The following is a 12,324-nucleotide window of genomic DNA, read 5'->3' on the forward strand; positions in this document are numbered from 1 at the left end:
TCATTATAGTCCAGAGGGCTCCCAAGAACCCATACATTTATATTGAAAATAATGATTGGAAAGTTTTTTTTCTGAAAACTAAACAGCTCGGGTGTTTATACTAGTCTACATATCCCTCTTGAATGATTAGATGTGTTTTATTTCCAGTAGCTAGATATGTGCAGCCTACATTTTTGAGTCGGGCAGTGGTGAGGACAGCTATGTGTTTATACCAGTGTGAAGGACCCCTCCCCTCAGGTGCACTGAGGCAGCAGAGGGACATTTGAATTGGTCTTTTACAAACTAAAAGACTAAAAGTTAGTGAAGTTCAGTTTGTATAAAGTACGAGACAATGTATGAAGAGCCCAGAGGACTGCTAGCATGCTAACCAGCCACTGTTAGCATAACAGTGACTGTTGTGTTACTTTTACCACGACCACACTTTGTCCAATATGGACATGCTATACCTTTTTAAAAGCTCTGAACCCACTCTATTCAGTCACTATATTGTATGTGAAAATTACAATAAGTTACAACACAGCACAAGCAAATCACCAGCGCCACTTGGCAACGTTAGCATGCTACTACTGTAAACACAAGCTCTGCACCGGTATCCCCTGTGACCTATATAAACCTTTAGAGTCCTAAATATTTGTATATTTCATGTGTGTAGAACAGTTAATGAGCATCTTTGTGGTCACCTCTGTGCAGTGCTCTGCTCAGAGCTCACTGCTCTGTGAGAGATGAGCTGTGAGTCAAACAAGAGGCAGCACAGATACAGTGGTATCGGCTCTTGGTATCTGCAGCCCATTGACTACTTAACTACTTTGTACTTCTTGAGTGATATGGTTTTGAAGTAAGTGTACTCTTGCTTAAGTACACCATTTGGCTACTCTATCCAATCCTGCATTCAATGACATAAAGAATTGATAAATGTAAGCCCACTTTAGTCAAATGGAACATTAAAATGCACCAGAAACCAAGAAAAAAAAAACATTTTTTTTGGCAGACTCCCCTTCCTTACATGTTTTTATACTGTTATACTTGTGGTTATTGCTGTTGTGAGCCTCTAGAATTTGCAGCCTTTTTTTTTATAAGCGGTTGTGATGATTTTGTCAAATATGAATATGTGGCACTGAAGTGGCCACGGCCCCCGAGGGCAAACTCAGCTTAGGGCCCCCTAAAGGCTAGGGCCGGCCCTGGGTAGGGGTTATCAAGCCGGGTATTGGGTCATCCAGCCAGGTGAGGGAACGGAAGGATCCGGGGGGGCATCTAGGCTCCAGGCATCTGAAACAGTTGCACTTCCCAGAGAGGAGTAGGACAGCTAGTGAATAGCAATGAAAGGACAGGGAAAGTAGAAGAGGATAATCCTCAAGTTACCATACTTTCCCCCAGCATAGTTACTCCTAACGCAACTTAGTTAAAACTGTGGGCTTTATTTCTGCTCCTAACTGGCCTGGCCATGAGCTATTCCCTTTATGGCTTTATATGCCAGGAGAACTTTAAATTTAATTCTAAACTCAACAGGAAGCAATCAGGAAGAAACCAGGAAAATTTGTCATACTGGGACAAGGCAAACAAAGGGAGGCACTTGTCTGCACCTCCAAAGACAGTGGGGACATGGCGGAGAGTCAGAGGGACTTTTTAAATGTATGATTAAAATGGGAGGTAGATGACTAGTTGACACTCCAGTACAGTAGGTGGCAGAAATGCACCTAATTTGCTGAGTGTCACGCTCCAATACTGTAAACAAAAAGCTAAGATGATGATGTGGAACTTCCTAGCCCGCAAATAGCTGCTTGAGTATAAAGAGTGTCAAACAGAGGCAGCAAGTTTTAGAGAGGGTTGCTGATGAAGTTAAAATAATTGGGAAGAGAGGTCTCAGTTACGGCCAGGAAGAAAATGAAGCTGCATACACCTGGACCTAAGATCTCACACAGATCGTTGAAAAAAATACACAGTTCAAAAGACCATTCAAGATGTAGAAGTTTTGGCATAACTTAAATATCAAAATCACCTCATACAGGAAGGTGTTTCAGGACATGGCCCGTGCTCCATTGTTCTGAGATACTGCTATTACCTATGAGAGGCTTGTATCTGCTGTCAGCTGTACCTCCCCCACTGCAGCATTTAAATCTTGACCCAAACATCTGCATTTGAAACTCAACAGATGGAGCCTTCAATATGCACTCGAGTCAGAAGCCCTAGTCATGTGTACATATGGTGCTATGTGCATGTCCTCAGTCTGGATTTGTCTGACACAAACCAAACTGTGGTTGAGAGACAGAACACAATCAATACACTAAAGTGGAATAAAGCACTAAATCTACTTTTTTGTTGCTAAACTGTATGTGTGTGTTTTAGTCATTTCTGGCTTTTTTACTGCAAAGTAGGTACATTTGCAGCTTTTTCAAAAATGCCTAAATTTAACTTTGTGCTGCCTTCAGTGACACCACAAAGGACTGCCCTGATTCTAGCCAGGTGTTTCTGATTACAAACACCTGGCTGCAGGGGTGGAGTTTGAAGTATGGAGATCTGTTAGCCCAATCCCTCTGTTCCTCATACCCCTGTACTCCACCCCTCCTTCTCTCTCACTCTTTTCTTTAGTGCTCCAAGTACTGGCCAGTTTAGTGTCTCAATTTCAAATGTGGTTGTGGGTGGCATTTAGGTGTTTAGTTCCACATTCACATGCGTAACTGGCCTAGTCCAATTTAAACCAACTTTTGACTGATGGGAAGAGAAAATCAGCATTTTGAGTCTATTATTATATTTTTGAGCATTTTGAGTCTATCTTTATATTAAAGCCATCGTTAAAGTTTGTGAGGAAAAGGAAGTATTCACCAAGGTGGACTTCATAATAACGGACAAGACAAACTTTCTGGCTTTCATTTAAATAAATTGTGCATTCACCTTACAGACCAAGTTGGAACATACAGATATAATTCTTGAAGCTGCAAAAAATGTTTATGGATGGTTTAGAGGAGTTGACACACAGGTCTGTATGATATACACTGTGCTTGTGTGAAATGGAAAACTATTGGAAAATTCACTATCACCTCATCACTGTAAACAATACAACTTATTATCCCAGTAGGTGGCAGTAACTGCAATATAGATGCAAACTGCCATAAAACCATAAAAAAGAAAATACACAACCTGGGAACTAGACTTGAGGTATTGTGGTTTAAATCTCTCAGGTCCCAATAACACATCTGGAGAAGCCTGTTTGGACTCGCATGCCCGCTGCATGTAATCATGGAGCCTGATTTACATTAGGTGCAGACTAGAAGAGGCGTTCAACTGCACAAGGTTAGAAACAGCCAGAAAAATGGTAAATATGTGTTTGGACATGCATGCATGTCACATTGTTATTTTCTCATCCAAACACTAACAGCATCAAAGATGAAGGTTCACTATGATCTGTATATGCAGATCTGAGCACATGCCCTCTGAAATGTCATGACAAAAAAGTAAAAGAGGATGAATCAGATAAGGCTAGCTGCAAAGAGGAGCTTAGTTCGATGTGACCCAGGCCAAAGCCCTTCGAGCGTGCCGTGGTGCATTTCTGGACCACTTGCCCTGCTGTTTGAGATGGGAGAGATGTGTTGCTGTGTGGCAGACAAGGCCAGATTTTGTGTTTGAGGCACTGAGTGCTGTGCACAGGGTGGAGAGAGGAGGGATTGATGTGTGTTTTCTGTGGGTCCCAGCCCACATGGGAATTATGGGAAATGAAATTGTGGATGGGGTTGCGAAGAATGCATTAAAGCATGACATTGTAGATATAGCTGTTGCTTTTAGCAGTTATGAGCATCAAAGTTTAATTAAAATCACAGTGTGTGCAGTGGTACAGAGACTGGGACACTGAAAGGAGAGGAAGGCATTTCTATAATATCCAGAACATAAAACTGCGTAAAACTTGGAGTGGAGCCGAAATGTTTGCATTGTGATGGAGTACACCGCTGGTTCAAGCTATTGTCTGAGGAGCATTATGGAGGTGAAAATGTATTAATCATTTCCAAATCTGAAATACATCAACAGCAGATTAAGGAGCAGTCTCTAGTCTGACTAAAAGCCTTTATGTTTATGGTCTTAGGACATACTAATTGGATAGAAATTAAACAGTAAACTCTGTCACTTTTTATGTCTGCTCAAGAATATTTTTTTAAGTTTCAGTAGCAGATGTCCTCTCTCACATGCTCCTCTGAGCCAGAGTCTCAGTCTGTGGCTCTAGTGTCTGCTGTAGAGAGTCTCTTATTAAGACTATGCTTTCAGGGATCATTTCTATAGTTTGTAACTTGAGAAATGTGTTTCTAAAGTGTATGGTCTCGCTGACCACGATGAAGAGTTGTTGATACTCCTTCCTGAGCATGAAACAGACGGAGTCCTGGTTTACTCCTGGGGTTCTCTGTCACTGATGACTGTTCACTGTGTCCTCTGGAGCCAGTGAGGGGAGGAGTATGATCTGAGTGGTGGTGGTGCTGTTGTTTTAAGTGTCCTCAGTATGCTCAACTAGTAAGACTTTTTCTAAGGAGTGTGTCTTACATGCTGTTGCCTTTTAAACTTCCACATTGGTTTCAAATCAAAATTTAAATGAATTATTATTTCTCATGTTTGTGTTTTTCTAGTTATTACTATTCATGATGTTTTCTCCGCTGTCAGCAATTATCACATCTAAAAATATTCTGTAACATATGCTCCACGCGACTTGGTATAAAACTGAGTAGATGGGTTGTTTAGTTCGCATTCAGTGAAAATCTTTTTGGGACTGATAACATTATTCTGTACACTGTACCCTCACACCCTCACAAAAGACTAAACTGAATTGTGGATTTTTATTTATTTATTTATTTATTTTTTGAATCTTTTTTTTGAATCTTTCAAAGACACTTTACAAACATAATGACCAATACCAAAAGAGTCTGCCAAAAAGGACTGGTTTAGTTTAAGGAAAGCACAGAATAATTATTAATTATAACTGTGTGCATTTCGTGAAGATATGCAAAAATCTTGATTGGTGGCAAAGCAGATCTCAAAAATATATTGAATTCTGTTTCCTCCCCTCATGGGATGTTTTCACTAATGAAGGCAGATCTTCAAATAACTGAACTTGGCAGTGTCTAGATGCAAATTACAATAACAGAGCAAAACATATTACTATTATAGAGAGCTCCAAAGTTGATTTTGATTGATACCCCCTCTTTAAAATGTAGCATTTTCTGTATCTTCAACAACACTGATTTATTTGCTAACTTCCAGTATATGTGCATGTTAAGTACAGAATGCATTTTCTAGCTGAAGTGTTATAAGAATCCACAAGTACCGTTAGCTACATCGTGACAGCCTTCGTGGATACAGCTGATGTATAAATGCCTAGAGCCGACTCTTCCGCTGCGAGGTTTTAAAAGAGGACCTGTTAATGTATGTAAAATGTAATCGCTAACACTGTTACACGCTATAGGCTGGATACACTGGAGCAGTGCAGAGGCATATGCTAATGGAAGCAGTAAACATGTCAGCACTGTTAGATCACAAAGCACCCGCGCTCCGTATAATGCCCTCTCCTGATCATTTATGCATCAGTTCTGTCTGATCCAAGGGCGTATTAACCTCCCAAAGCGCGCCCTCTCCTTGTGTTAGAGATCAGAGGGAGGACTTTTATTTACTTGTTTATTTGCTAGTTATTTTTCCAAGAATTGTGACGAATTGTGTTATCTAATTTGAATAGTTGTAATTCCAAAAAGCAGTGCTGTAATTACCTTAACAGGACCATGAACGCTCATATAGACCACAGGCTCCTGAAAATGTGTTGTTTAAATCGTAATATTCATCTAAAACTACTTCAGAAAAGAAACATGTCCACTGACTTCTGTGTTAGAAAACTGTGGGGTCCAATAGGTAAATGTCATCACAACAAAGAGCCGGGCACCTAGTATGGATAGATGCAGATCAATTAGTGACGTGCAGATTTTATTTTATTTTTTAACTCATCCTATGTGTATTCATTCCCAATTAAGAAAATAAAATAGAAAAAAAAATCAAAGCACAGAGCAGTGGGTGCATACCAGTAGAGGTGGAGTTTATCGGCAAAATTACCTCCTGAAAATAAGCTTTAGAGGCTATTAAAATGCCTGAAACACTCCAAATTAAACTTCAAGTGAGTAAAGGTGGATCAACTACATACATTTTGCTCATGACTCTTAAGGTTCTCTTGTGCACATTTCCTTAAAGCAGATATCTTAAGCATCCAACAGTCTTCAACTATTTCAAACACTACATATGTTGTCTTGATGCATTTTCAAGAGTGACAAAAAAAAAACAAAAAAAATAGCTAGAGAACTATAAGGAAACAACCACATGACAGCTGTTTCTGCGTTATGGTGCAATTTCACAGCAGCAGAAGTGATTTTAAGTGGGCAGGGCTAAAAGTTCACACTAAAACATGTTTGAAATCAGGTACAGGCCCTTTAAAACATATGAGCGTTTAGTGTTGGAGTGCTAACCCATGCCTCTTTCTGCTTCCAGAGAGTTACCAGCTGTATGTGACGGAGCTGACCCCGGTGGGGAAGGCCGTGGGGCGGATCCAGGCCTTTGATGAAGACGAGGGTCCGAACGCTGAGATGAGCTACAGCATCACCAACTCAGAGGCAGCAGCCATCTTTGATATCAGCCCTGACCCAACGCACAGGGAGGGCATCATATCACTCAAACAGGTACCACAACAACTCATTTTGACTCATTTTGAGTATAAAACTGAAAATGTGACGGTGGCTGTGTACATATGCACAGAAATCTGATCATTATTGGATTTCTGCAGTAATCAGATTATTGAAATGTCATGGAAACAGTTACATTTTATGTGAGTAGTTATTCAAGAAAGTCTGGAACATTATGGAAACTACAGTACTTTTGAGTAAACAAAAATACAAGAACTCAAAACAGATTACTACAGATGATAATTTGTGCATTCAAAAAACAGTTTTTGGAGCTACAAATGCAGGTGAATAATAATGCATGAATCACTCTAAATACAACTTTCAGTGGGTGCATAAGAATGGAAAACAAGTATAACATGATTAAAAGCTCTTAAAAGAAAATTTTGCCTTCACCAAAATGCATGATCAGGCATGAAGTTAGCAGCCATTTGCTGGAGCTGGTGCACAACATTTTATTAAGGCTTAAACGTAATAGCTGCTAATCTAAGTTAGTTAGCTTTTTATTGAAGGTTGAGCTGCAAAATTAAAGTTGGATTTATCAACTTTAATTAGGATTTATCAGTACTACTACTCTTATTGATATGGTGTTTTAATTTTACTTGTATCGGTACTTACAGCAAAATTAAAACAAAATAATTGATCAATATTAATTTGCCCTACAATAACTCAAACTCAAATTGAAATAAGCCTGACTAATTGAAACTCTTTGTTAAAAAGATTCAATATGGTTACATGACATTGCTGTGAATGGCTTTATCTCATATAGGCTGAATAAATGGACAGTGATGTACAGTGATGTGCTTATTCCTTGTGTGATCACAGAGGAGCCTTGTCTGGGTTCCGTAGTTTGGTGAAATAAGGTTTAAGATTACACTTGCACTTGGCCCGTACATCACTGCGCCCTGTGAGGAATCATGCAAATGTCACACGGTACAGATACAAATAAGAAACTTTCCTAACTTCATAAGATGCTTCCCGTGCGCACAACCTGACAGCTCTGCTCTGATTACCCGCTGTGCAGTGAGAGCATTTCCACGTACAGTATTCTTTCGCCTGTCAGTGTGTTTGTGTGTCTGTGTGCTGCTCTCAGTGCTCACACACACACACGCATGACGAGATGCTAATGGCGTAGAGTGTGGTCAAAGCAGTGCTTTCAGAAGACTCCTCAGCACTGCTAAATGGACCTATTGTGCAAAATCGACTTTTCAGAGCTTTTAACCACGTTCTTTCCCCCTCACCATTAACTCACTTGAAGTCTTATTTGGAGTGATTTGTGCATGTTTAGCAATCTTTAATCGCTTATTTTCAAGACGCTATATTGCCGATCAACCCCTGTTCCACCACCACATATGCCCTCTGCTCTCTATTTACTTTGTTCTGCATTTTATTTTCTTAATTGGTGATACGCTTATGATTCGGCAGCATTGCGTAGTCATTTTGGTACGAATGAAAAAATATCCAGTATTTGCAAGCTTGATCTGCAGCTACCCATCAGATGTGGAGCAGACACAAGCAGTTTTTCTTTAAGAGCACCGATAGTTTGAGTTTGAGGATTCATCCCTTCAAAAGAGACAGATCAACCAAAAATGCAAGGTTACTGAAACACGAGTGAAAGAAACAAAACACTCATGAAGACACGGCGATTAAAACCTATAAAAAATCTGACATAATATAAGCCCTTTAAAACCTCATATTGGACTTCTTGATTGCCTACAAGTCCAAACAGTTATAAAGATGTATTGTGCGTAGAGATCTCTCACTCTGCCGTGTAGATGTCCCGGTGACACATTACAGTAATAAGCCAGTCCAGGCAGTTTGGCATGTACACAGATATATGAGAGCTCGGTGCTGCCTTCACTGCCCCTTGGACACATCAGCACTCCCCTTTAATTACAGCTTATTGCAAACTACTAGGACGTAAAGTGCTTTTGGAGCCTTTTAGACGACCTCGCTGTGGACACTAAGGCAAATTTAAGTGTGTTTCCTCCCTCAGCTGAAGACAAAATGATTAGATGAATGTGGTAATGAGAAATCGTTCTTTATTTATGTTCAAACAGTGTGCGAAACTTGGGTACTTTTCTTTACCTTGTAGCCAGTTTAAATGAGTTTGGTGGACTAGTTTGTTGTATTGATCGTACTTACTTGCTTACTTACTAATACAACAGGGAAACGTTTCACCATTTTGTAATTTTGTATCTTCTCTGGTATTATAAAGCAGATCTATTATGCAAAATCCACTTTTCAGAGCTTTTCGCCATGTTATAGTTGTTTTCCTTATCATTTATGATCTTGAAGTTGTATTTGGAGTGATCCGCGTTTGAGCACTCTTTAATCGCTTATTTTCATGACGCCATAAACTTACTGCCCACTGCTCTGTACTTACTTTGTTCTCCAATTTAATTTTTTTTATCAGATTCGACAGCATAGCATAGTCTGTGTATGTAATTTCAGAGCTGTATTAGAAAAAGTCTGGTGGTGTAAATGGTTAAAATATTTCACTAAACTTTGCTTTTGGTTTGCAATGGTATCCGTCCACAGACAGAGGAACAGAAAGGCACCACTATTTGTGAAATCAAATTGGTCTTCTAATGAATCGAAGACCATAAAACAAATGTGGTGTTTCTTATACCAAACATAACTGCATCTGCTCCTTCAGAATAATTGCTATTTTCTAAATTTTAACATTTTGTGCATACATTTGAAACCAGGCAGTGCTACCATTTTCATTTGTAGTAAAAATAGGGCTGGGAATGGCAGGGTCCATCACTGCAATAACTGGTATTTGTCATGATATTCAAAGATGTATCTATATTTTTAAAGGCACAAATACATTTTTATAACAGATTTTTTTTTTCTTTTACCTACAAACCCCTGACTCAGAGCACATCCCAAGCAGATATTCTGTATATTTAAAAGTAACAAGACGAGCTTCGGATTCTTTCTATTGGGAGTACATAACAGTGTACACTACCAGACAAAAGTTTGGGTAGTGTACGTTGCAATAGAGGCTGCAATAGTTTGCCCCAGTGCATGCTACAGGTCCTGTTCTCGTCCGTTACGCGGTGCTGCTCCTCAACCAGAGACTTAAGATACCAGGATGATGGATGAGTCAGCCTCCAAGTCCTCAATCCTCACTTCCTTCTCATGGGAGGAGGAGGGAGGTGTGATTGAGGAGATGAGAAGTATTCTTTCCACCATCCAACAACATCCCCAGTCGGGGCAGCAGCTCTCCACCCGCATTGTAAACAGTAATTGTTAAGCACTGTTTCCCCCTCTTGAGGGGTCGGACAGTTTGGCAGAATTTCTTTGAGGGCGATCAATAGTCCCCCTCCCTTGGCCTCCCGAAATTGCAACCCTGAGATTTTGCCTCTGCACGAGCTGCGACATGCTTGGCCCGCCAACACTCGTCAGCTGCCTCAGGACTCCCACAAGCTGCCGGAATAAGCAGCACAGACCTTAAGACCACAGCTACAAGCGGCCACATCGACAATAGAGGCGGAGAACATGGCCCACTCAGAGTCCCCAGCCCTCCTGGTCATTTTTTATTGACTTTAGTACAAATTTGATTAATTTGCAGCCTGAATCTAACTTTGTGCTGTCTTCAGTGGCCCCTGTAATTTCATGTAGTTGGTGATATCACAAAAGACTGCCAGATGTTTCTGATTACAAACACCTGACTGCAGAGGCGGAGTTTGAAATGTGGAAATCTGTTAGACCAATCATAGCTCTATTTGAAATGTGGTTGTGGGCTGAGTTTTGGTGTTTTGTCCCACTTTAAAGGGCCCATATTATGTAATTTTCTGATGTATGTAATAATGTTGTTTCCTCACAAAGACACACTCTGGGTATGCATTCGATGAGGTAACAACATTTAAACACGGCTAAAAACTCACAAGCTTATTTAGTGTAATATAAAACTTTCAATACAAATAGATAAAACCATAATATGTCTTGTTTAAAGTCTTGGTTGTCTCCTCTACAGCCTCTGAACCACGAGAAGCGTAAGGTGCACACTCTGAACATTGAGGTGTGGAACCCTCAACCTGAGTCGCGGTACTCCCACCTGGGGCCGTTCAGGGACAGCACGTCTCTGCAGGTGATCGTGGGAGACGTGGACGAGCCCCCTCTCTTCTCCATGGACTTCTACATCCTGGACGTGTATGAGAACTCACCCGCAGGGACGCAGGTGGGGACTGTGTCTGCGCGGGACCCAGATACAACCAACAGCGCCATCAGGTGGGTTGTTCTATGGATATTACTCATGACAATTCTCCATAAATGTACAAAAACATGTACAAACTGCAACTTACTTGATAAACCTGATGTGATGTGCAGTAGCTTCATTAGCGGAATGTCAGCTTAGTGATTTGATTTTCACCTCATTTGGATTTGTTCGTTTTAAAGAGCCATTCAAAAGACTGGCTCTTTTTATATGTATTTAGATGACAGAAGCCAATGTGAGAGAAATGACCAAGGCTACGAAATGGTTCAAAGTGAGAGTGGGAGTGTGTTTACCCATTGATAATATAATCTAAATAAAACCATCCATCCGTTTTCTTCCGCCTTATCTGGGGTTGGGTCACGGAGGCCCAGACTTCGCTCTCCAGACACACTTCCTCCAGCTCTTTTGGGAGGATACCGACGCGTTCCCAGGCCAGCCTCTCCAGTGTGTCCTGAGTCTTCCCCGGGGCCTATAAAACACCTGAGAATGAATTAATGATTTGTTAAAGTTTAAAGAGAGGGTGTTTTACTTCTATAGGGATTTAACTACTAACACGAAAACAACATCTTAACATGTTTCACCTTTGTTTTTGACACTCTGAGTTTCCTCTACCTGTGCTAAGTCACCCACACTTCAAAGCACCATCACAACACAATCAGCGTGCATCCCAGTTTATTAAGTTAAGCTGTGTACTGTTTTGTTGCATGTTTTTATATATGTATGGAGAATTGTCATGTGGGAGCATGGATGATATAGTCTTGCAGAGAATCTTACAACTAACCCGTAAGGAAGGTTCGAACAGGGCCCGGGAGAGATCACTAAAATACACAGACATGCATATGGATTGGCATCTAAAACCACTTCAGGCATGTTTTTCAAAAGGGAATGTTCTAACATGATAGAAAGCAAAAACGATTTTGCATAATAGCCCCTCTTTAATGCTATACTACTATGGTACAATGCAGGCACAGCAATAACATCTCCATGGAAACTGCAACTTTCCATAAAATAAATTGCCGATTGCTTATCTACACAGGTACTTCATCGAAAAGGAGGAGGGGAGCCCCATGTTCTTCACCATCGGAGTGAACAGTGGACTGATCCGGACCAATCAGGCCCTGGACCGAGAAGAGGCGGCCTGGCACAACCTCACTGTGATGGCTGCAGAGGTTGGTAAGTTCACACATATACACACAACACTGGGACTCTGCTTTATAACTGCAGACAAGAGTGTAAATGTATTCTGTCAAATTAATTTTTTGGGGTTTTAAGGGGAGACACTACAAGCAAAACCTCCTCAAAAACGTACCTGGAGTTGTGTTTTGTTTCATTTATACATGTTTGAGTAACCCTTTATTATTAGTCTGTCTACATCTCATCTTCAACCTTGTGATGAAGTGATAGTTTTCA

The 12,324-nt window shown here is 40.5% G+C and overlaps 1 protein-coding gene and 1 non-coding gene across 2 annotated transcripts in view; both read left to right on the forward strand.

The window, feature by feature from the left end:
* LOC117384736 (cadherin-18-like) overlaps positions 1–12,324 on the forward strand; it is a 145,095-nt gene that overhangs the window by 99,242 nt on the left and 33,529 nt on the right. The window contains exons 6-8 of the mRNA XM_055228284.1: positions 6,502–6,689; positions 10,675–10,928; positions 11,951–12,087. Of these exons, the coding sequence (XP_055084259.1) occupies positions 6,502–6,689; positions 10,675–10,928; positions 11,951–12,087 (579 nt within the window). The remainder of the gene's footprint in view (positions 1–6,501; positions 6,690–10,674; positions 10,929–11,950; positions 12,088–12,324) is intronic.
* On the forward strand, positions 4,236–4,450 carry LOC117385860 (small nucleolar RNA U3). Its single transcript, XR_004542601.1, has one exon. It is a non-coding gene; the product is annotated as a small nucleolar RNA U3 (small nucleolar RNA).

This window comes from Periophthalmus magnuspinnatus, chromosome 17 (assembly GCF_009829125.3).
Source record: "Periophthalmus magnuspinnatus isolate fPerMag1 chromosome 17, fPerMag1.2.pri, whole genome shotgun sequence".
NCBI classification, from domain to species: Eukaryota; Metazoa; Chordata; class Actinopteri; order Gobiiformes; family Gobiidae; genus Periophthalmus; species Periophthalmus magnuspinnatus.